The 21,531-nt window shown below is 35.3% G+C and overlaps 1 protein-coding gene across 1 annotated transcript in view; it reads right to left on the bottom strand.

The window, feature by feature from the left end:
• Positions 1 to 21,531, bottom strand: part of CFAP47 (cilia and flagella associated protein 47) — a gene marked incomplete at both ends in the record, with an annotated part of 327,280 nt that overhangs the window by 294,625 nt on the left and 11,124 nt on the right. The window contains 18 exons of the mRNA XM_080613518.1: positions 1,148 to 1,360; positions 1,812 to 1,889; positions 2,237 to 2,251; positions 3,183 to 3,314; positions 6,553 to 6,675; positions 7,795 to 7,925; positions 8,897 to 9,141; positions 9,784 to 10,000; positions 11,186 to 11,282; positions 11,387 to 11,576; positions 12,999 to 13,151; positions 13,553 to 13,766; positions 14,904 to 15,096; positions 15,804 to 16,039; positions 16,716 to 16,930; positions 17,692 to 17,852; positions 19,372 to 19,600; positions 21,150 to 21,288. Coding sequence (XP_080469644.1) covers positions 1,148 to 1,360; positions 1,812 to 1,889; positions 2,237 to 2,251; positions 3,183 to 3,314; positions 6,553 to 6,675; positions 7,795 to 7,925; positions 8,897 to 9,141; positions 9,784 to 10,000; positions 11,186 to 11,282; positions 11,387 to 11,576; positions 12,999 to 13,151; positions 13,553 to 13,766; positions 14,904 to 15,096; positions 15,804 to 16,039; positions 16,716 to 16,930; positions 17,692 to 17,852; positions 19,372 to 19,600; positions 21,150 to 21,288 — 2,981 coding nt within the window. The remainder of the gene's footprint in view (positions 1 to 1,147; positions 1,361 to 1,811; positions 1,890 to 2,236; positions 2,252 to 3,182; positions 3,315 to 6,552; positions 6,676 to 7,794; positions 7,926 to 8,896; positions 9,142 to 9,783; positions 10,001 to 11,185; positions 11,283 to 11,386; positions 11,577 to 12,998; positions 13,152 to 13,552; positions 13,767 to 14,903; positions 15,097 to 15,803; positions 16,040 to 16,715; positions 16,931 to 17,691; positions 17,853 to 19,371; positions 19,601 to 21,149; positions 21,289 to 21,531) is intronic.

Below are 21,531 nucleotides of genomic sequence, written 5' to 3'. Positions count from 1 at the left end.
CATGTTCTGTCAAGAAAAATCATCTCAGAGTAGTGAATGCCCTATAAATTCATCCCATCAGTAATTTCACAATGGCTTCCATGTGTACACAGAATCTAAGCTGGCAGTAATAAGAAAAAGAAAATCACAGTTTTACCAGACACAGTCTGTAATATGTAAATACTATTTGAGTGATGCTTTGAACAAAAGAATTCCCTTTTATTCAAAAACTAAAGTGCTAAAAAGGAGGGCGGGTGGATTAGAAAAGAATATTGTCAACCCTTCCAAGATACATTGTCTCTGATATTATTTTTTAAGGAAAAAATGCAGTTAATGCAACACGTTTAGGTGCTATAGAAGTGATCCCCAGCTGCTTGTTCTGAAGCTGATTTATAATATCAAAGTTTTCTTTCAGTTCACTGTTCTCCAAATATGTAGAAACCCCAAATCCTCAATTTCTAAATTGCTATTCAATAGGTTTAGATTTAGAATTTGCTGTAGCTCTCTCTATTGACACCTACTGCCAATAAAATGCTGTTTTCATAATTTAAAACTAACCCACTAAGTCTCACATCTTCAGTTTATTTCCCTCAAATAGCTCAGTCAGAAAGCAACTATGCCAATCTTTACAGCACATAAAACTCCTCTAATTTTGTAGTCCCTTGGTCATATGAGAGTTGAAGCATGAATAACTGCAAAAATAAAAGGACTGTCTGTTTGTTGAATGATTTAATGAATGCAATTCAATTTAAGTTCCTACTTTTTCCATTTTTCAGTCATTGATATAGTGTGTGTTCTTCGTGTACGCAAATGTTTTAGGATAGCAGCAAGTTATGTAAGGGTTATTTCAGAACTTGTTTTCTTAAGAATTGGATTACTATTGTAAAACTATGGCACACACTAAAATGTGAATCTACAATGTCTATATTCTTTCACCGTAGAAATATCACTGAGCACAATTTTAATTTAGCATAATCACCACCCATAAACCTACCTCTTTTGGCATGAAGGACAACAAGCATTTCAAAGCTGACTTTCCCTTTAAGTTAACTGAATACGTATAAGGCTCTGAAGAACAGCCATCAAACACTGTCAAACAAAATTTAGAATAAAATTACAGATGTTATTACTCTAAATAAAAAATAAATAAATCCATTCTTTATATAATGAAAATTCTGATATAGCAAAAGCAAATACCTGACTGGTCATTAGCATTCAATTCAAAATCCTTATATTTACTGAAGTCAAACTCCACTCTGGTACAAGCATGTCCCTTGTTCTGCAGCAAAAAGGGAACTGATTTTGTAGCACCAACATAAACACCACCAAAGTCAAATTGCTGCTGTAAGTTTAAATAAAAAAAAAAAAAAGGGTCAAAGCACTATGAAGTCAAGCACATTACCAGAGTGTGAAAAAAATATAATTGTTCAAAGATTCATAATGTCTAACACAATAACAGCCTTGCTTAACCAATTGTCTTGAATAACTCTTATTATCAAAATCTTTCCAGGACATAAAATGCAACAGTTAAGAATCCAATACATAAGTCCTGTTACACCATCAGAAAATTTTTCATGCTTCGATAAAGAGATCAGAGGATTCCTTTTCCACTTCTTGATTTTTTTTTTCCCCTCCCTATAACTACACCTTAAGGAAATCCTCTTCCTTTTAACATGCTTTTTCCAGATTCTCAAGTACAAAAGCTAAAGCTGTCAGCTACCATTAATGCAATGGGTATACGTACATATAGGTTTTTATTTTCACTTTGATAATTTTCTCAGGAGGTAAGACACTATCAACCTTACCAATTGCTACCGTTTTTTTATACTTACCACATCAATATTTATTTCGGGGACCTCTACAAATCCACCAATCCTAAGCATCAGTATTTCTGAATTTCGCACTGCTACCTAAGCGAGTGGACAAAAGTGTGATTATTGACAAGATCATTTTAATGTATCTCACCAAATCAGTCATAGTTACATTAAAAAAAAGATTTAGGTTTTTTGTTTAAAAAAAAAAAAAAAAAAAAAAAAAGACACCAACCAACTAACCTACCCCAGAGACAATGAGTGGAAAAAGACATTCAACTTAATTTGTAATGAAAATGATTATGCTCTTATAATATAATGCATTTCTGTTATGGAAATATGAAGAGGTAAAGAAAGTGTCATAATTTTCCAGGACATTTATATACAGATTCCAGTGAGATGTGGCTTCAAAGAAGAACCAATCATGCCTTTGTGGCATACCATACCTGTGATGGTTGTAGCTGTTGATAAAAAAAAAAAAAAAAGAAAGAAAAACCACACAAATTTTTAGGAAATACCAGTTTTCTGCGGAGAAAAACAGCATTGCAGGAGGCTGCGTCACTAGATTAACAGTTTAGTCCAACAGGAGAAAGATAATTGGTTGGGTTAGATTTAAGCTGAGTGGATGGGGTAGATCTATTCAGCAGCATGAGGCCTGGAAAGCATACTGCAACACAAACTGCTTGACAGAGATCCTGGTACAAAGTAGATACTATTGTTTTGAGCAATGCTAAATCTGGTTTAGAAGTGGAAAATAATATGTTACTAGCTTTAGAGAGCATACTGTAGGCAGCCACAAAAGATGGAGAATCCAGGATTACAGTCAGAAAAGGTAGCAAAGATCAGCCCCGTGATAGCATCCTTTTACCCATTCTCACTTATCTGATCAGAAACAAGCTCAGGAAGCAGGCATGCAGAAAACAAAATAGGATTTGTTGTTTATTGCACTCCCATCATCAAATCAAGTCTACTAGTAAATCCACCTCTGAGATGACCATAAAAAGATGTCAAGAAATTAAAGACACTGCAGTGTTACAGTCCTGCTCCAATATAGATCATAAAAGCAGTGGATATGCCTATATGTTCTTCTGAAGACAACCATAAGTTAGCTTCAACAGCTTGCCAAAGATATAGTATCAATCAGATCAAGGAGAGGCTGCTTTGATACTTCTCAGCAGGACTGAGAAAAAATTCAGAATAGGTTACAGCAGCCATCAACTGCTGATAAAAACCTTTTTTTTTTCTTTTCTTTTCTTTCCTCCTCCCAGCCCCCCCCCCCCCCGCAGCATTAGAACACTGGAGATAAAATCCAAAAAATGCTTAAATGCACACACCACCACACATAAACAGACAACATAACACTCAAAAGACAGTTCTTCCAGTTCTGATTACCTCCACTTTTGTATCAAAATTCATTTTTGCAATCGGATTAAAACAGATTTTGAGATCAGCATAGCCTCCCACAGGTACCACCCCTTCAGAAGGGGAGATCCTCATTCCGGGCAGTGGGTTTGAATCAAGAACCTTCAAACAAAAATATAAAACATTAATAATTCTGAAAAAGGTGGTGGGTTTGGGGAAGGGAAGTGGGGAGAGGTTTGGTTTGTGCTTTTGTTGGAGTTTTGTTTGGGATTTTTTAATACGAGTATATCTACAATGAAGATTTTATATTCTTACAAGAACATTCATAGCACGCAATACTAACTTGGACTTAGAAGCTTGAGAAAAAAATACAGGTAAACAAAATAGAATCATAGAATAGTTAGGGTTAGAAAGGACCTTAAGATCATCTAGTTCCAACGCCCCTGCCATGGGCAGGGACACCTCACACTAAACCATGCCACCCAAGGCCTCATCCAACCTGGCCTTGAACACCACCAAAGATGGAGCATTCACAACTTCCCTGGGCAACCCATTCCAGTGCCTCACCACCCTCACAGTAAAGAACTTCTTCCTTATATCCAATCTAAACTTCCCCTGTTTAAGTTTGAACCCGTTACCCCTTCTCCTGTCACTACAGTCCCTGATGAATAGTCCATCCCCAGCATTCTTATAGGCCCCCTTCAGATACTGGAAGGCTGCTAGGAGGTCTTCATGCAGCCTTCTCTTCTCCAGGCTGAACAGCCCCAACTTTCTCACCCTATCTTCATACGGCAGGTGCTCCAGTCCCCTGATCATCCTCGTGGCCCTCCTCTGGACTTGTTCCAACAATTCCATGTCCTTTTTATGTTGAGGACACCAGAACTGCACACAATACTCCAAGTGAGGTCTCATGAGAGCAGAGTAGAGGGGCAGGATCACCTCCTTCGACCTGCTGATCACGCTCCTCTTGATACAGCCCAGGATATGGTTGCCTTTCTAGGCTGCGAGCGCACACTGTAGCCGGCTCATGTTCATTTTCTCATCGACCAACACCGCCAAGTCCTTCTCTGCAGGGCTGCTCTGAATCTCTTCTCTGCTCAACCTGTAGCTGTGCCTGGGATTGCTTCAACCCAGGTGGAGGACCTTACACTTGGCATGGTTAAACTTCATAAATGTCGAATGCTTTGCACAAGTCCAGGTAGATGATGTCAACTGCTCTGTCCCTGTCCATCAGTTCCGTAGCCCCATCATAGAAGGCCACCAAATTGGTCAGGCAGGATTTCCCCTTTGTGAAGCCATGCTGCCTGTCACCAACCACCTCCTTGTTTTCCATGTGCCTTAGCATGCCTTCCAGGAGAATCTGCTCCAGGATTTTGGCAGGCACAGAGGTGAGACTGACTGGTCTGTAATTCCCTGGGTCATCCATTTTCCCCTTCTTGAAAATGGGGGTTATATTTCCCTTTTTCCAGTCATCGGGAACTTCACCTGACTGCCATGATTTTTCAAATATGATGGCCAGTGGCTTAGCAACTTCATTCGCCAGCTCCTTCAGGACCCGTGGATGGGTTTCATCAAGTCCCATGGACTTGTGTATGTTTAGGTTTTTAAGATGGTCTCGAACCAGATCCTCTCCTTCAGTGGGCCTAAGGTCTTCATTCTCACAGTCCCTGTGTCTGCCTTCCAAGATTTGGGTGGTGCAGTCAGAGCCTTTGCTGGTAAAGACTGAGGCAAAGAAGTCATTAAGAACCTCAGCCTTCTCCAAATCCTGGGTAGCCAGTTGTCCTGATAGCTTCCAGAGGGGGCCTATGTTGTCCCTACTCTGTCTTTTATTTGCTACGTACCTATAGAATCCCTTCCTGTTATCCTTAACATTCCTAGCCAAGTTCAATTCTAACTGGGCCTTAGCTTTCCTAACCTGGTCCCTAGCTTCCCAGACAACATCCCTGTATTCTTCCCAGGCCGCCTGTCCCTGTTTCCACCTTTTATAAGCCTCTTTTTTCCTTTGAATTTTCCTGAGCAACTCCTTATCCATCCAAGGAGGTCTCCTGGTCCTCCTGCTGCACTTCCTTCTAGTTGAGATGCAACACTCCTGAGCTTGTAGCAAGTGATCCTTGAATATTAACCAACAGTGTTGGCCCCTCTGCCCCCTAGGGCTATATCCCATATAAAAAAAAAATAAATAAAAAATAAAGTAACAAAATCCTAAACATGATGACTGTCAGTTTCTACTACAAAATAATGTTTGCACACTGGTTGGAAACTTCACCTTCTGGTTTTCAGGTTGTTTTCTAGTTGTTTTCAAGAACAAATTAAAATTAAAACTTGCTATCTAGAAAATCTCAAGAATATATTACAATGCATATTTTCAGTGACAGATAAATTCTTCACTTCTTTTTTGACACTCACAGTAAGAAGACAGGTCACAGGATCCTAATATTGTAAAGTTCATTAATAGCACTACTAGTAAATATCCAGTTTACCTACAATTAGTAGGGACAAAATAAAATTTGTTCTCTTCTAATGCGCTGCAAATGGATAAAGTTTTAAAGTATAGCTACACAAGTGATAATGACCAAGACCATGCAGTCATCTCTTGGCTTAAAAGTAAATATGGAGGCTTAAAAGGCTGAGTATGTTTGCCTTATTGATTATGCGGATTTTATTAATTCAGATCTATCCTCCAAGGGTGCAGTAAAAATAATTATTACAATGCTCCATTAATAAACAGAGAAATGAGGTAAAAATCAAAATAAATTAATCAAGTTTCTTAGTACCATAGTAATGTAGTAAAAAAAGTTCTGAGGATTTTAACGAAAACTCTTTTGCTTCACTAAATAAATAGAGCAAATTACTCTGTGATCAGGAGAACAAATGAAGTTAGGTTTCCTACTAATTTGTGTATTATGTCTTTACACACTCTGGCATTCAGCTCATCTCTTAACCAACTGATAATACAGCCTATCTTTCTCTCACATGTTAGTAATCATATTTGCTGTGTCTGGTCCAGTTCTATGCGTGTACTGCCTGGACAGCTAGTAGGAATGATAGCCAGTTTGCTCAGTCTCTCAAAATATAAAAACATCCAAGCTGTAACTGCTTTTTCATATGCTACACCAATACGAGGTTCTACTCCCACCACTGGTTCTCATGAAACTTTCAGAACTTTTTAGACCATTATCACTTTGCTTGTCTGTTGGTCCATCTATCCATCAATCCAAATTTGACGGAGGGATGAATTCCTATTCACATAAATATTGCTTCTTCAGAAAACCAAACAAAAATTTAAGTAGGCATGTATCTAATAACTGAGAACACAAACTCTAACATGATCTGATAAAATGAATTCCCTTCTTCCTCCCCAGCCCAAGAAATTAATATGTTAAAAATAATTGTAGCTTACTTGGAAGTACGCATGATTGCATCCTATGTTTTGAAGAGTAGCTGTCTTACAAGTAGATAAGCCCATTGGACTATGACTGAAGGGTATCCTTTGTTCCACAAACTGAACCTTAGTAGCACCAAGCTATTAAAAAAAATAAGAAAAACCAAGCAAACTACGTATTACTAAGTGCAAATACATAAATCAGCCTAATTTTCTTTTCATTATATAACGAATTAATATACTTGTGGAAATGCATAAATTAGAAGTACTCAAATAGACAAATACAGTTTAAATGTGAGACAATATTTACTCAACATATTGAACTTATCTCTATTCAAAGTGAACAGACAACCCCAGAGATATTTCTAGGCTAATTTCAAGATAAATAAAAATATTTTAATTAAATTTAATTTAACAGCATAAGCTGTGTGATTTTCTTTTAATCCTAAATGTGTGATCAGGACAAGATACTTCAGAGTTTTTAATAGCAGTAGAAATGCTAGTATTCTAGCTTACACACACCCTTGTCCATATATATATATATATAGCAGTTTCCGAGGCTTCAAAAGATGAGGAAGAAAAAGAAAACAGTTACTAGGGAAAAAGCCTAAAAGATAAAGCAAGCACATAAAAAGGAAGGGAAAGTTTTTATTGGCTCCCAAACTAGAAGTTCTAGTGCATGCAGCCTGTACAATCCAGCAGTGAGAGAAAGAAAAAAAAAAAAAAAAAAAAAGAAAGAAACAATGAGTCTTTCTCCTTTGCACTCCCTGGAGTGTGACGTAAGATATGATATGATTAACCTAAGCTGATTTTCACTGTTTAGAAGACTATCCAGAGCACTGCTTTTCGAATTATCACAAATACCAACACGAAACTGCATTATAGTCTGTTGTCTCAAATATACTTTCCCACACACAGATTGATTTTTATCCCTTCATATATGTGTCTATACTATTATCACCTTTCAACCTTTGTTTGGCTAAACTAAGCAAGCCAAGAATAGTAATTACCACTTAGTATATGAGGACAACTAAGTTGTGGTGCAAAAAAAAAGTGTATCATTGAAGGTAAGAAAAAGGCAAATTGTCTTGCCTTCTCCATTCATGTCTTTGGAGCAATATTCTTTTTTTAAACATGTCAAATAGAAGACATATGAGATTAAAATAATTTTTAAATACGTAATAAAAATATATTTAAGAAATTACTTGTTTAGAAAAAACACACATTTTGCTTCTTTATACCTCCTACACAAATTCTTACCTTTGCAAAGCATTTCAATGTAATTGTGTTTCCTTTATGCACACACAAGTTGAATTCTCCTGCTTCTGGAGAGCTGTATCCTGGATGCCAAACAACTTCACACTCCAGATCTCTATAGGCCTCCACAAAGCCTAAGTAAATATAGGTAATTTACATGTTATAGCATATATGTACAGTTATCAAATTGTTAATTAGAAATAATATAAGCACATTAAAGTGAAATTACTATTACTGAAGACTAAGCTTACATTTCAAAGGTGTTGAACAGTATGCCAAATTAAGTAGAATTATTTTCTGAATTCTCATGACAATTGCATAATCTGTTTATTAGTATCCTGCAGTAAAACCCACTCAAGAGTTCACTGGCAGCTTTTAGCCATGAATTACTCAAATAGTCAACATTTTAAAAAATAGAACCACAGACTGTAGAATCAAAAATTTGGGAAAGATCATATATATTTTCTTGCTTGCAATAGAGTCTGAACTTGTACCAGCAGAAATATCTTTTCTTAAGAAATCAGAGCTGATCCAGCTAAATTTTGTTTGAACTGTGTAATGCCAATTCAATTAGCAGTTAGTTCTTTAATAATGGAGCTCCATCATACCGCTGCAGAACACTATAATTCAAAGGAAAGAAAGTAAAAGTTAATGTTTCACAACACTTCTAACAATATTGACCCATAATGTAAGTGGAAACTAATCCCAGATTGAATTCCATTTGTATTACTCAGACTCTGTAGATTGTCTTAGCAGCTTCACATACAGTCCTTTTGGGAAATTTCATATCCTGATAAGCTGTATAATATTGCTAACTGCCATTAAATAAATGCCTCACTTCTGAAATCACCAATCTGCACTGAGAAAAAGTTACATAAGCACTGCTGGCATAGAAACAATTAACTGGACTGAGTATGCAGTCACAGAAAGCCTCATAGAGGGAGTGCCGCTATGGTATACATTCTGATCTGGTACTACTTTTGGGATACACTGATGCTGACCCAAATCTAAAAACCAGAGTTTATAGCATCAGCTGAGTGTTTGTTTCATTTAACTTTGTTGACATTTAAGATACATGCACATACACCGGACTTGCATAGTATACCTTTGGCTGGCCGTACAGAAAATGCAGGTTTTCTATTTTTCATTACAGGTTTCCAAGTAAACTTAGCAGGATGGTTTCTGGGATTGTATACCCTGACAGTTGTTCTAAATTCTGCCTCTGCTAGGTAGCCAGGATTAGGATTTAAAATCACTTCCTTTGCAGACAGCTCAAGTTCAACAGACACTGCTTTTGCAATTACCAGCACATGGCCAAGATGTTGGTTGTTTATTGTATAAATGAAAGATCTGTAACAAAAATATATATTTTTATGTATTTGTTACATCCAGTTTATATGAAATAGAATCATTAGCAAGAAAATCCTTGACAAAGCAATTGTGAACACACAGTTAAGATTGACAAGAGAAAGCAATTTGCAATTGTTTTGCATAAAACTTAAATCATGTTGAAAGTGAGGATCATGCCAAAAGATGATCAACCTCATACAGTCATTTCAACAGCATTATGAAAATAAGAATCCTAACTCCATACGAGGGGGCTAGAAAACAGTGTGCCCATAAATTTATCCACATGCTTCATCAAAAGCATACATGCAGCAACACAACACTACGCTGGAAAAAGCACAGCATTTTCTATTAAATTTTCCTAACAAATACATTGTAATGGCAAATAATTTTCCTTGATACACCTGTGGCTATATGGGCTTTTGACAGGACAGTTTCTTGGGTTTTTTTTAAATCTTAAGAAATATTACTATACTAGAAAAATTTTGCAATGTAAAACTGTATTAATTATAGCAATATCACCATAACTGAGTGCATACCATTAACAATTATCATAATTATACTGAGCTTAAACCAGCCACAGGATTTTTTATTTTACTACTGCAAAGAAAATATGTGAATCAAGACAATTGTTAAAAGCCTTACTTTTTAAACATTCCAAGAGTCTCTGTCTCAAATGCAATTGGAACATGAGTCTTTGTAAGAGGAGGCACCACCTGAGACAATGGACCTGACTTCTGTAATTCATCAATTTCAATATCAATTTGTACCCATATATGAACTAACAAGTTATTGATGATGTGCAGTTTCCTGAATGTTGTAGAATGCACACAAACATCACCAAAATCCATAGTAGAAGGACCTGGAATATATAAGTATAACTACTAAAACATTATGATCAAAACATTTTAGTTCCTCAAATTACAGAATTAGTCAGCTAGAACAATCCTTTGGCAGAACAAATTCACACTAAAATTTGGAAGCAAATACCATGCATGTTCTGTGAACGCTTTCAGTAGTACAATTCAAACGCCAGCACCAACATTTATTTCTATAACAGGAAAAGCAATGTGCTAATTACTAAAGGGATTATTAATAATCACAAATATTTTTTATTGATCAGATATTCTAATAGTTAGACAACCAGCAATTCACTGAGAATTTATATACTTAACCTGTTTGTTTGCTCCCTCATGTTTGACCATTTGGTTTAATAATTCATGTAATTTGGTGGTGACAGGATTATCTCCCTACTTTATTTACGGCTATCACCAATTTTTATGCTGGTCTGCAAATTTCAGTGCTCGTGGCACTAATCAAGCATCTTACAAAACTCTAAGTACTTTTTGTAATTAATATGTTTATCTTATTCTCCATTTCCCTAAGTGTATCAGTATGCAGAGCTACACTATTCAAGTTCTGGTTTCACTGAAAATTTAAAAAAAAGGCCAGAACATACTGAATATTTTTACTTTCCTGCTAAATAATTTTACCAAAGAAAACTGATCTCAAAATAGGCCAGTTTTAATACCAGGTGTTGTTAATAGATGAGACCCTCACAGACTTTAGCAGGTGTAAATCCCCATCACAGAGCAATTCACTGAAATTTTTTTCAAGGAAAATCCTGAAGAAGTTTCAATTTTTTTGGCTGTCACAATTCACTGTTAATTCCCAGAAATTCTGGACACTCCCATGAGTCTTCCCAATATTAATGTTGATCCAGATACTACCCAGTAACAAGGCATAGGGGTATCAACAACCCTCATATTATGCTTCATTGATGCTTTTCTAACAGGCTCTAGCATAAGCAGTCTTTAAAGAAAGCTCTTTTTACATTTTCATGTCTAATCATACGTCACTATTTTCTGAGAAGTAAAAAGCTTTAGTTAAACACTACTGTAGATAGTAAGCTGCCACCAAATTAAGCTATTTTCTATTGAAGTTGAAAAATTATGAACGTAAAGTGCATTACTGTAAATAAGAGTTTTTAAAACTAGCGTATTTATTATTATAGTACTATATTTAGGAAGCAAATTAAAAATCTTACCTATGAGTATTTGATGAAGCTGCTTTGATGTCAAAGTTAGACTACAATCTTCCTTTTCTTGGGTAGAAGATGGCGTAGCATTAAGCCCACTCCAAGTCTGTGGTAAGCACAAAGCATCTTCTCAGAGCAGGATTAAAATTCTCATGCTTTTTATACGGTAAACAAATTATGCTTACGTTACTATTCACACATTTAACTTACATCTTTGATTGAAGATTTAAAACCAATTGGTGATGTTTTTTGACTAATTAATAGGCAATTCTCTTCTAAAGGAAGGATTTTGAATTGTGTCTTCTCCTTGTGAATATCTGTGATTGACATCTTTGGTGACATAAGCCCTTCAGCTGGTTTAAGGCCTATGTTTACAGAATTATTATAAATATAAAACTGCCTATAGGAGAGGAGAAAAAAAAATAATATGGAAATCCAGAAGTTTGAGCATCCCATGTTCCACACATTAAACTATTTAATATGGTTAAACAAAACAAATTATAGTCTAATTTAGGGTATTTCATTATCAAAAAAAAATACCTCAATTACAGAAAATGCATTGAAAAGTCTTTTACTGTATTGTTTAGGCAACAATTAACAACTGTTGCACATTTGTAGCAATTGCTTAGCTACCAAAATATAAATATGATATCATGTTTAAAATACTTGTTCAAGAACAATTGAGTTGTAAAGTCAAGTACTTAAAAGTTAGTAAATACCAAGATTACAAAGGATCCTTTAATTGCATATGTCTGAAATGCACCAATTACAGCCTTATTTTTCAGAGCAATTAACTTTTTTGGTGGAAGTTCAAATTCAATCAATGTTACCTGCAACCAAGGGATTTGAAACTTCCAGAGATCTTATACAGATGTTTTCTACCAAGTATTCAGAAAATTAATACTATGTTGGATAGTAACAGTGAAATTCATCTGATAACTGTGAAACGTTCCTTTCTGATCTTGCTCCTCATGCAATAAAATATAACTTTAATATATGCCTTATAGTTATATAAACAGTTCAACAATTCCACAACACCAGTTTATTTCAAAAACACCATAGACCATGTGCATGTGTAAAAATAAAATAATCAAGCTCTGCAGGCCTTGTCTGAATCATGATGTATATAAACAGAGTAAGGTAAATTGAGATTACAAGAATAATCCACTGGCACTATATTTTTTTTAAGTAATGGTTCTTGCAAACTAAACAATCTTAAGATATTACTCATCTTGCTTTAGAGGTTTTAAAGGTTGGGTTTTGGTTTCCTTGGTTTTTTGTTTTTTTAATAAAACTTTTAGAAATAGCAGAGGTGTAAGTTCTTTTCTGTTATTATGTTCCAAAGCATACCTAAAATAAAGCTAAAAGACCAATACAATCCTTTAATTTTATCTGCTTTATTCCACAAATTATTTCATAATTTATATACTGAATCTGCCACTTTGGGTCAGCTACAGATACAAGTTGGAAATACTCACTATTTATCATATAAAAATAAAAGAGAATCCAACACAATCAATGTTATATTTTTCCTATTAACTGTAGCCAACTCTTCTTAAAACTTGGCATCTTATTTTAATTTCAAGTTCCATGCCTCCATCCCTACATTTTATCCAAGAAGTGACCTCTAAGTGTCTAAATGAACATTTGAACAAAACAGGTTTTGTATTAGGCATTCCAAATGAAGATCCCAAGATCATAAGCATTTCAGCATGGGACAAATTTAGCTATATGATTGGTGCCACTAAATTAACCCTGCACATATAAACACATTTTTCACATAAGCCTGAAGTATATATTTATCCTTTAAACAAAGTCTTACCTAGTGGTATCTTTCAGTAAGCGACACTGTCTTAAACTAGAAATGAAGTCTGCATAGTATTCCTTATGTGCTTCTTTTGACAGTTGCTCATAGTCAGTATAAGAAAACTCTGGATCTATATAATTATATCTTTCAGTCTTTGTGAAAATAGTCCTAAATATTTAAAGAGAATTGAAGTTTCACTATGTGCGTAAAATAATTCTGGGTCTTGTTAGAATGAAAACATCAATTTTGCTACACATATATTTCATTGCAAACACTCTTCCTATTGTAGCTGATTATTAATATTTAACCTCATAAGGGCAACCATAAAAAATGAAATACCAAAACTGTAATAAATGCACTTGTAGTTTCATACGAGAAAAGCAACTCATGGAATTTATGTGCAAAAGGCATAAGTTTAAGTAGAACTCAGTGAATTTTAAGGAACTTTAGGCCTGAAAAACAAAAAAGCCACAAAAACCAGTAAACTGTCATAAGAGTAACCAATTTCTATCTCTTATATACTGTATAAGAATGTGCGAATTTACATTGCACATTTGCATAATTTTTACCTGTACTTTTTATTCCGTTCACTAGGCCTAATGCTGGCTGCTCGATCATTAGGAAAAGCTGTAAGTACATCACCCTTACAATTCCTGTTTATCCGGTGAGTATGAATTTGTGTTTGGGTTGATTTAAGTATTGCCACAGGTGCTGTATCAGTGCACTGTCTTGTGCCATGAGCTACAAACTGTCCAGTTGCATTGGAAATCATTGGTGTTAAACCTTAAAATTCAAGTAAAATATGTTACATTCACTTGTACTAATATATTCTGAACAGAACTCAGTATAAAAAAAGTATTAAAAAAGTAATTCTTAATTTATAATGGTCCACCCAGCAATGCAACTATCAGTCACCCATCCCATTGTTTTCCTCAGACAAGAGGGAAAAAGGCATTCAGGCCATACTAACAACCAATCACTTTCCCTGGTCCAGATCAGACAAACAAATACTAGAATGTAAACCACTCCTACTACGTCCAGCTGTGACTCACTGTCTTGTGCATGCACATGACCAAACACTTGGAGATGCCTCTGTGACAACAATATCCGCGGTTTCCTAAAGCTTGCCTTAAAGGTTGCAAACACAGGCATGATTTTTGACAAAGAACTTCCAAGCTATCACAACTAAAAGGAGCTCTGATCTTTTTCACTCTAGTTTCAGAAAAGCACATGTACATTAAACAGAAAAATTATGACAAACTAGTCCATGTTTGCTCACCTCTCCTGTCTATATGTATGTTTTAAATATCTGTGTTTAAAACAGCACTATAAAGAAATTAGTAAATTCAGTCTTTAACTTCCCTTTTCTCCCCCACCTGAAAAAAAAAAAAAACAAACAAAAAAACACCCACCAAAAAAACCCCAAACCACCAAACAGCTATGTTCCATCCTCCAAACTATAAGAGTGATTCCTTTAGTATATTCCTTCCATTGCCCATGGAGGCACAGTTTGCAAGGAGCTTCATTCCAGCCTTATTCCCCCTCCACTGTATACAGATGCAAGTATACATACTCATCCTCAGAGACTGGGAGAACATGAAGATATAGAACCCATCTATATAAGGATCTGAAAAAAAAACACTTTCCCTCCATGCTTCAATGAAGCTTAGAAGCAAAGCATAAACATCAGTAGCCTACAGAGTACAGACACCCCTCATAATCTCTTTATAAACCTGCAATAGGAGCAGAATGAGGACATTAATAGGACAAAAAGTAAATGAGCATTTAGAAAAGCTGACAAAACCTGAATATTATATTAACACTTTGATCCATAGAACCATATTTTAATTGTGTATAAGCACTTTAAAAAGTACTTATAAAACATTTTATCACTTGTCACTTATCTTTTCAGCATCTTACCAGGATTAATTTTGAATAGAATGTTTTTTCGCTTAGATTTGCACACACCATTAAAGCTCAAATATATTTGGTGAAAGGATTTTGTCTTCAGAACCTGAAAATTATTTTTCTCGAATGCTGTACCAATTATATCAACAACTTGCTTCACTTTAAATATTCCTATTTGATGTGGAGTAAATGAAAACATCACATCCTGGAAAATAAAAGTTGTTATGAGACATATGAGCAGAAAAGCAAAGAGAAAAGTTTTGTGTAATTCTCTGTTTGAGTCACTTCTCTCCACACTTACTTCTAAGATAAGTGTTCAAAACTGACCTTTTGGAATATGTCAACTGCCACACATAAATCAACAATATATGGAAATAAAAAACTGATACACATCAGAACACCACAAAGTCGCAGTTTCCCATTTCCGAGGCAAGTTATTCTCTCTTGTGGCCTGAGTTACAGGTTTGTGAACTGACTCCATGTTTGACATAAATTTGGCAAAATTTCTTCCATTAAAAGAAATTTTATCTTACTAGAGTAGTTGTGATTTACTGAAAGAAAATAAAAGGATCCTGGAAAGGTTTAAACATAAATCAGTCTTCTCAAGTCAGTAAAATATAAGGAATTTAAAGCCAGGAAAAAACTGAGTAAAGTTTCTTTAATGCTGTGCCATGGTTTAAGCCCAGGACATGCTGCAATTATTTTTTTTCAAATTTAAAATAATACTTGTTGCTTCCTGGCATACAGGAAAGACTCTACATGAGGAGGAAAAAAAAATCCAAACATTTGGATGATATTAAATGCCATGGCTACTGAAATGAAATTGTTCTGGTTTACTTTCAAGGAGTTCCACTTCTGACCACTGTAAAGTAATCAGCATGTCTACAGAATCTAAGAGAAAGGGTTAGTTACCTTTGCAGATTTTTTCGTAATTTTTCCCTTTTCAGGAGAAATATTAAAGTGAGCAGTCTTGCGGAAGCTGAATGTTACTGGAAGGGACTCGGATTCATTTTTGAGTGTGCACAGAACTTGTGTTTGTTCACCCATGAAACAGTCCAAAAAGTTAATAACTGGTCCTGGATTAAAAGTTAACATGACAGGAAGCCCAGAACCTGTCAAAGCTAAGTCCATGTGATGAGGATGATTCACTGCAATAGACAAACATATAAAAAAAAACCAAACCACCAAAAAATCTCACACACCTAATCTCTTATACACAGAAAAGTCATACTGTAGTTTTATGGTTGCAAAACCAACATAATACCATAATATGATGTAATTATAATGAAATTTTCTATAAACTTAGCCCAGACACGCTTACTTATAATGGCTGTTAGATAACATATTCCCTCATTACGGAAGCTGAAGGTGATCAACTATCCATTTGAAAATGCACAAAACTGGTATTAGCAAAATGCTTGTGACTTGCAAATGACTGAGGGGTTCTTTTATGTCCTTCAAATATTTACATTTATAACTAAGTTCTAGGTGTTCACTAGCAGCCAGTGTATTCATGACACACAATTTCCTCCTCCTTTCTACTCACTGTTCAAAGAGGTTTTGGTGCTAAAACATTAAAGATGTAAGTTACAATAATTTACTTGTATAAATAGAAAAAAGCAAAAACAAAAAAAAAAAAAACAAAAAAAAAAACCACAAAACAAACAACAAAAACCCCAACAAACAAAAAGAAAAAAACACAAACATAGGTTTCCCATAAAACTGCTAAGATGAAGAAATTAAAAAAAAAAAAAAATCCAGACATACAGTTTTATCATCCATATACACATTTCTGATAGTCACTATACATTTCCAGTAACAAACCTTTGATTGCTGTACCACCATCATTGAGGGCCTGCAGACAGACATCTTTATTTCCAACATTCTCAAATCTCAGAAACAGTACATAATCTTGTTTTGGTGATGAGTCATGCACTCCAAAGTCCCTTTGAAATTTTCTGTAAGATCCACAATCTCTAATTACAAGATGGGGAAAAAAACAAAGCACCAAACTCCAACCCATAAAAAAATCAAGGCTTATTTTTCATCAACCAGTCTGGCTTTGTTGTGGTTGGATACAGTTTGAACAAATGGCCTTTATACTTCCTTTCAGACAGTGGAACAGCAACAAATTTAAACTCAACAGTACCTGTATGCTTATTACACTAGTCATTTGATATCTTGTCCAGTCTACAACAGTTTTCTAAACTAATACTACATGCATACTAACCACCTATAATTATAGTTTAAGTATGGGATATAGCTAGAGAGCGTTTTCTTTTTCTTATCTTCAAAAGAAATGTTCCTTTACGCTTTTTTTTTTTTTTAAATAGAATGAAATTAGTCCAAAATGTTTTGGTCTCTTGGTGATGATACATATATTCTTTCAAAATTCTGCACATATAGTATATCTTTATGAACTAAATCTGCAGTCATTAAAAAGACACTTAATCTGACACTGTAAGACTCTCTCAACAATCTTTAAAGATTTAACATACTTAATGAGAGCTGCAATTAGTTCCCTTGGCAAAATCTAATAAAATTCTTGTTCTCGCAAAAAGAGCTTAACCAATTCTTGGTTCAAATAAACCCTTAATGTATTATAAAACCTCTTCCAGATAATCCCTTCAGACTTTACTTTCTCATTTGTAGTATCATGCCAAGCATTTCTTTGAAGACACATAAAATATAAGAAATCATTCATTAAAAAAAATTGCAGACACATTAACGTAAAACAATTACAAAATAGCTTAGCCAAATCATTTTGTATGTATGTTTCTAATTTGGAGCACTCACTCACTTTGGAGTAAAGCACAATGTAACCAAAGACTTCCCATAAGGTAGCAAGGTGCCTTGATTAGGAATGCACAAGATCAAGGTGGAAAGATCTATGTCTCTTTTTCTATTCTTGAGGCTTAAGTCTTGTAAAGCAGCATCTGTACTCCTCTGAAGATCTGTTCCCTAAAATATAATCAAAATGTAGAATAGTTTAGCCTGTTTTGCTTCCCCTTTTGTATTTGGTGTTTGGGTGGGGTTTTGGGGGTTTGTTTGTTGGTTTTGTTGTGAGTTTGTTGTTTGGGGTTGTTTGGTTGGTTGTTTGGGTTTTTTTTGGAGGGTAGTAGTGTTTTTTTCCCTACACATACACTTTCATCATTTTCATATCATTCACACATCACAGAATCACAGAATCCCAAGGGTTGGAAAGGACCTCAAAAGATCATCTAGTCCAACCCCCCTGCAAGAGCAGGGTAACCTAGAGTACATCACACAGGAACTTGTCCAGCCGGGCCTTGAATATCTCCAACGTAGGAGACTCCACAATCCCCCTGGGCAACCTGTTCCAGTGCTCTGTCACTCTCACAGTAAAGAAGTTTTTCCTGATGTTCCCATGGAACCTCCTATGCTCCAGTTTACGCCCATTACCCCTTGTCCTATCACTGGACATCACTGAAAAAAACCTAGCTCCATCATCCTGACACTCATCCTTTACATATTTGTAAACATTGATGAGGTCACCCCTCAGTCTCCTCTTCTCCAAGCTGAAGAGACCCAGCTCCCTCAGCCTCTCCTCATAAGGGAGATGTTCCACTCCCTTAATCACCTTTGTGGCTCTGCGCTGGACTCTTTCAAGCAATTCCCTGTCCTTCTTGCACTGAGGGCCCCAGAACTGGACACAATATTCCAGATGCGGCCTCACCAAGGCAGAGTAGAGGGGGAGGAGGACCTCTCTTGACCTACTAACCACACCCTTTCTAATGCACCCTAGGATGCCATTGGCCTTCTTGGCCACAAGGGCACATTGCTGGCTCATGGTCATCCTCCTATCCACCAGGACCCCCAGGTCCCTTTCCCCTTCACTACTTTCCAGCAGGTCAACGCCCAACCTGTACTGGTACATGGGGTTGTTCTTCCCCAGATGCAAGACTCTACACTTGCCCTTGTTGAATTTCATCACACAGAAATTCATAACTTAAGTAATAGCTCTGACATAGCTACCGATCACATGGCTAATCAACTAACTTTTAAACATCAATCCCATAACAAGGTTTTGAATTCCTTTTTTTAAAGATGATGCTCACTCACACGATTTCTCTGTCTGAGAAAAACAAGTGAAACCAGATTCATAACATCTTGGAATACCAACGTATGTTTTGATTTCAAAGCAGGATTTTAAGCAAAAGCATTCAAAAAAACCCTAACAAACAAGCAAACAAACCCCACATAGATGCATGGAATGTACTTAATACTCTTAAGGTTAACATGTAACAAAGTGAAACAGAGACATCTGAAAAACTGAATTCCAAAATTATATTATAGGAACATATTTGTTGATCAGACAGAAGTTTTAGAAAGCCTATGGATCAGGAAATGGTATGACATAGTAAAAACTACTAGAAGATTAATGTTGATAAACAAAAAAAGCAAAAGCAGAAGTGAAAACAAGTTTTCAACTGAAATAAAACCCAGAACAGTTTCTTACCATCTCTCCTGCAGTGGCATTGTCTTCCAGTACTGCTACCCAGTCCATACACTCGGGACTTTCATTGTACAAACATATTTGTTCAGTCTTTGAACACCCAAAGTAAACTGGTCCGAAGTTAATGCATTCCAATATATTTCCACAAGACACTCCTAGAACTTTAAGAACTTGTTCAACCACAACAGCTTTGATCCATACTTCAGTGCAGCCACGACCTTCCAACTCCACTCTGTCAGTAAGAGTAGAAAGGAGCAATAGATAATGTAGGAAAGTGTTAGAAATAATTCACTTGGTTTAATTAAAACCTATGCAAAACTGAACCTACGCAGAGCATTCAAATCACTGCCTTTCTATAAATAACCTAACCTGGGGCAAGGGGGAAGTTGTACTTGACAAAGTGATACCTAAAAGAGATATTACTATTCAGTAAGAATCACACATTACATGGTGGAGTTTTGGGGGGAGCTTTTTAAGTTTTTCTGCTTTTTTAATGCTTGAAACAATACGAATAATATCTCAAGAGAATCAGAGATATACACAGAAGATACACTGCTCTTATTTCTGAGAATCTTTGTTTCTAGCTACCAACTCTGGTATATATGTAGTAATTTTCTTTTAGGCAACTGGAGCTAAATTTCATCTAATAAGCATAAAAGAACTACTGCTTTTCCTGCCTGAATGCTAGATCTAGATGATATCACAAAACACCAAAGGACCACAAATACAGGGTACAAATCTTCATTATTAGAATTTTAATGGAACAAAGCATGTTTGCTCTTGTGGCACAAAACAATCAAATTTACTAATATGGCTATTATTCTAATAGAACCAACTATCCTTTCAAATAGCCTCTGAGCTGAAAAAAAAAAAAAAAAAAACATAAAAATCTTTGTGTTGAATATTCACATAGAACTATACAATCCTGGAAAGCAAAGCAAAAGCAGAAAGCATGATGCTTTGCAACCAAAATACTGAAACTCAATAACCAAAGAAAATATAGTATGAAGAAGGATGTAACTGTGGTACAAAATGCAAACATTTTCTTCCCCGTCACTCTAATAGAATTTGTTTCCTTTCCTTTCATTTCCTTTTCCACCTAGCTACACAAATAAAGAATACAAAGAGATAATATTAAGTTATATGTCTTAATAATTTTAAAAGAAAAATAAAAACAACAAACACCACAAGCCAACCACACCCTATTCACTATTATAATAAAACAGGATTGAAAAGGACTTTACAGATGGGAATCTACTTTCAAATTCTGGCACTTCTAAAAAGTTTATATTCACCAGTTGAAGGGAGATAAGGTGGGCATTTAAAAATAGTCTATTCTTAAAGGAGTTAGTGGTTCCTAATACATTCTCTCCATTTAAAATAAGATACATCAAAGGATAACATAATGTTTCTCAGATGCCTGAAACACAAAAAGCCAATGGAAAAATAGCAAAATTAGAGAAGCTAATAAAAAAAATAAGGAACACAGGATGTGTAGAAAGGTAAAAAATACAAAAGGCTCTTGATTAATTGTATAATGAGAGATGTGCAAAGAACCCATATCATTGCAACTTATGAGAGAACTTTAATAACACAGCCAGGTACACAATTTATGCATCACTGATTATGTTATTGCCACAGAACATCAAATTAATTTAATATAAATGTGGAAGACAGCAACTGACACCTAGGAGATCAACTTTCTTAGATAAACAATCATAACAAAGACTAGAATTAATAATGTAATTTATAGAGCTGGATTTCCTCAGTCATACACTCACTTTATCACTTCTTTGATGATTCTGGGTACATCTGTGCAGATATCCACTTTAACTGTCTTCCTAGATTTTGGCTCTACCACTCCACTGATAGGTTCTATGTTAAGCAAGACAGCCCCATCATATGATACTTTAAATGTACCTAAAAGAAACAGAATAATAAACACAGTGTTACACAACAAAGTTGTAGATTCATATTCTTCTATTACACATTTGAAATTACAAAATACATAATGCAGATATTCACAATGAGTACGTTTTCTTGTGGAACAGAAAAACTATTTCTAACAACAAAGTAGATCATTATTTCCAGCATTTCTTTAAATATTACACCCACATGTCCAATGCCACTTTGCAAGTTGTAACACAAAAAGTACTCACATTC

This window comes from Psittacula echo, assembly GCF_963264785.1.
Source record: "Psittacula echo genome assembly, chromosome: 3".
Classification (NCBI taxonomy): domain Eukaryota; kingdom Metazoa; phylum Chordata; class Aves; order Psittaciformes; family Psittacidae; genus Psittacula; species Psittacula echo.
This window is presented reverse-complemented; position numbering and strand designations above follow the sequence as displayed.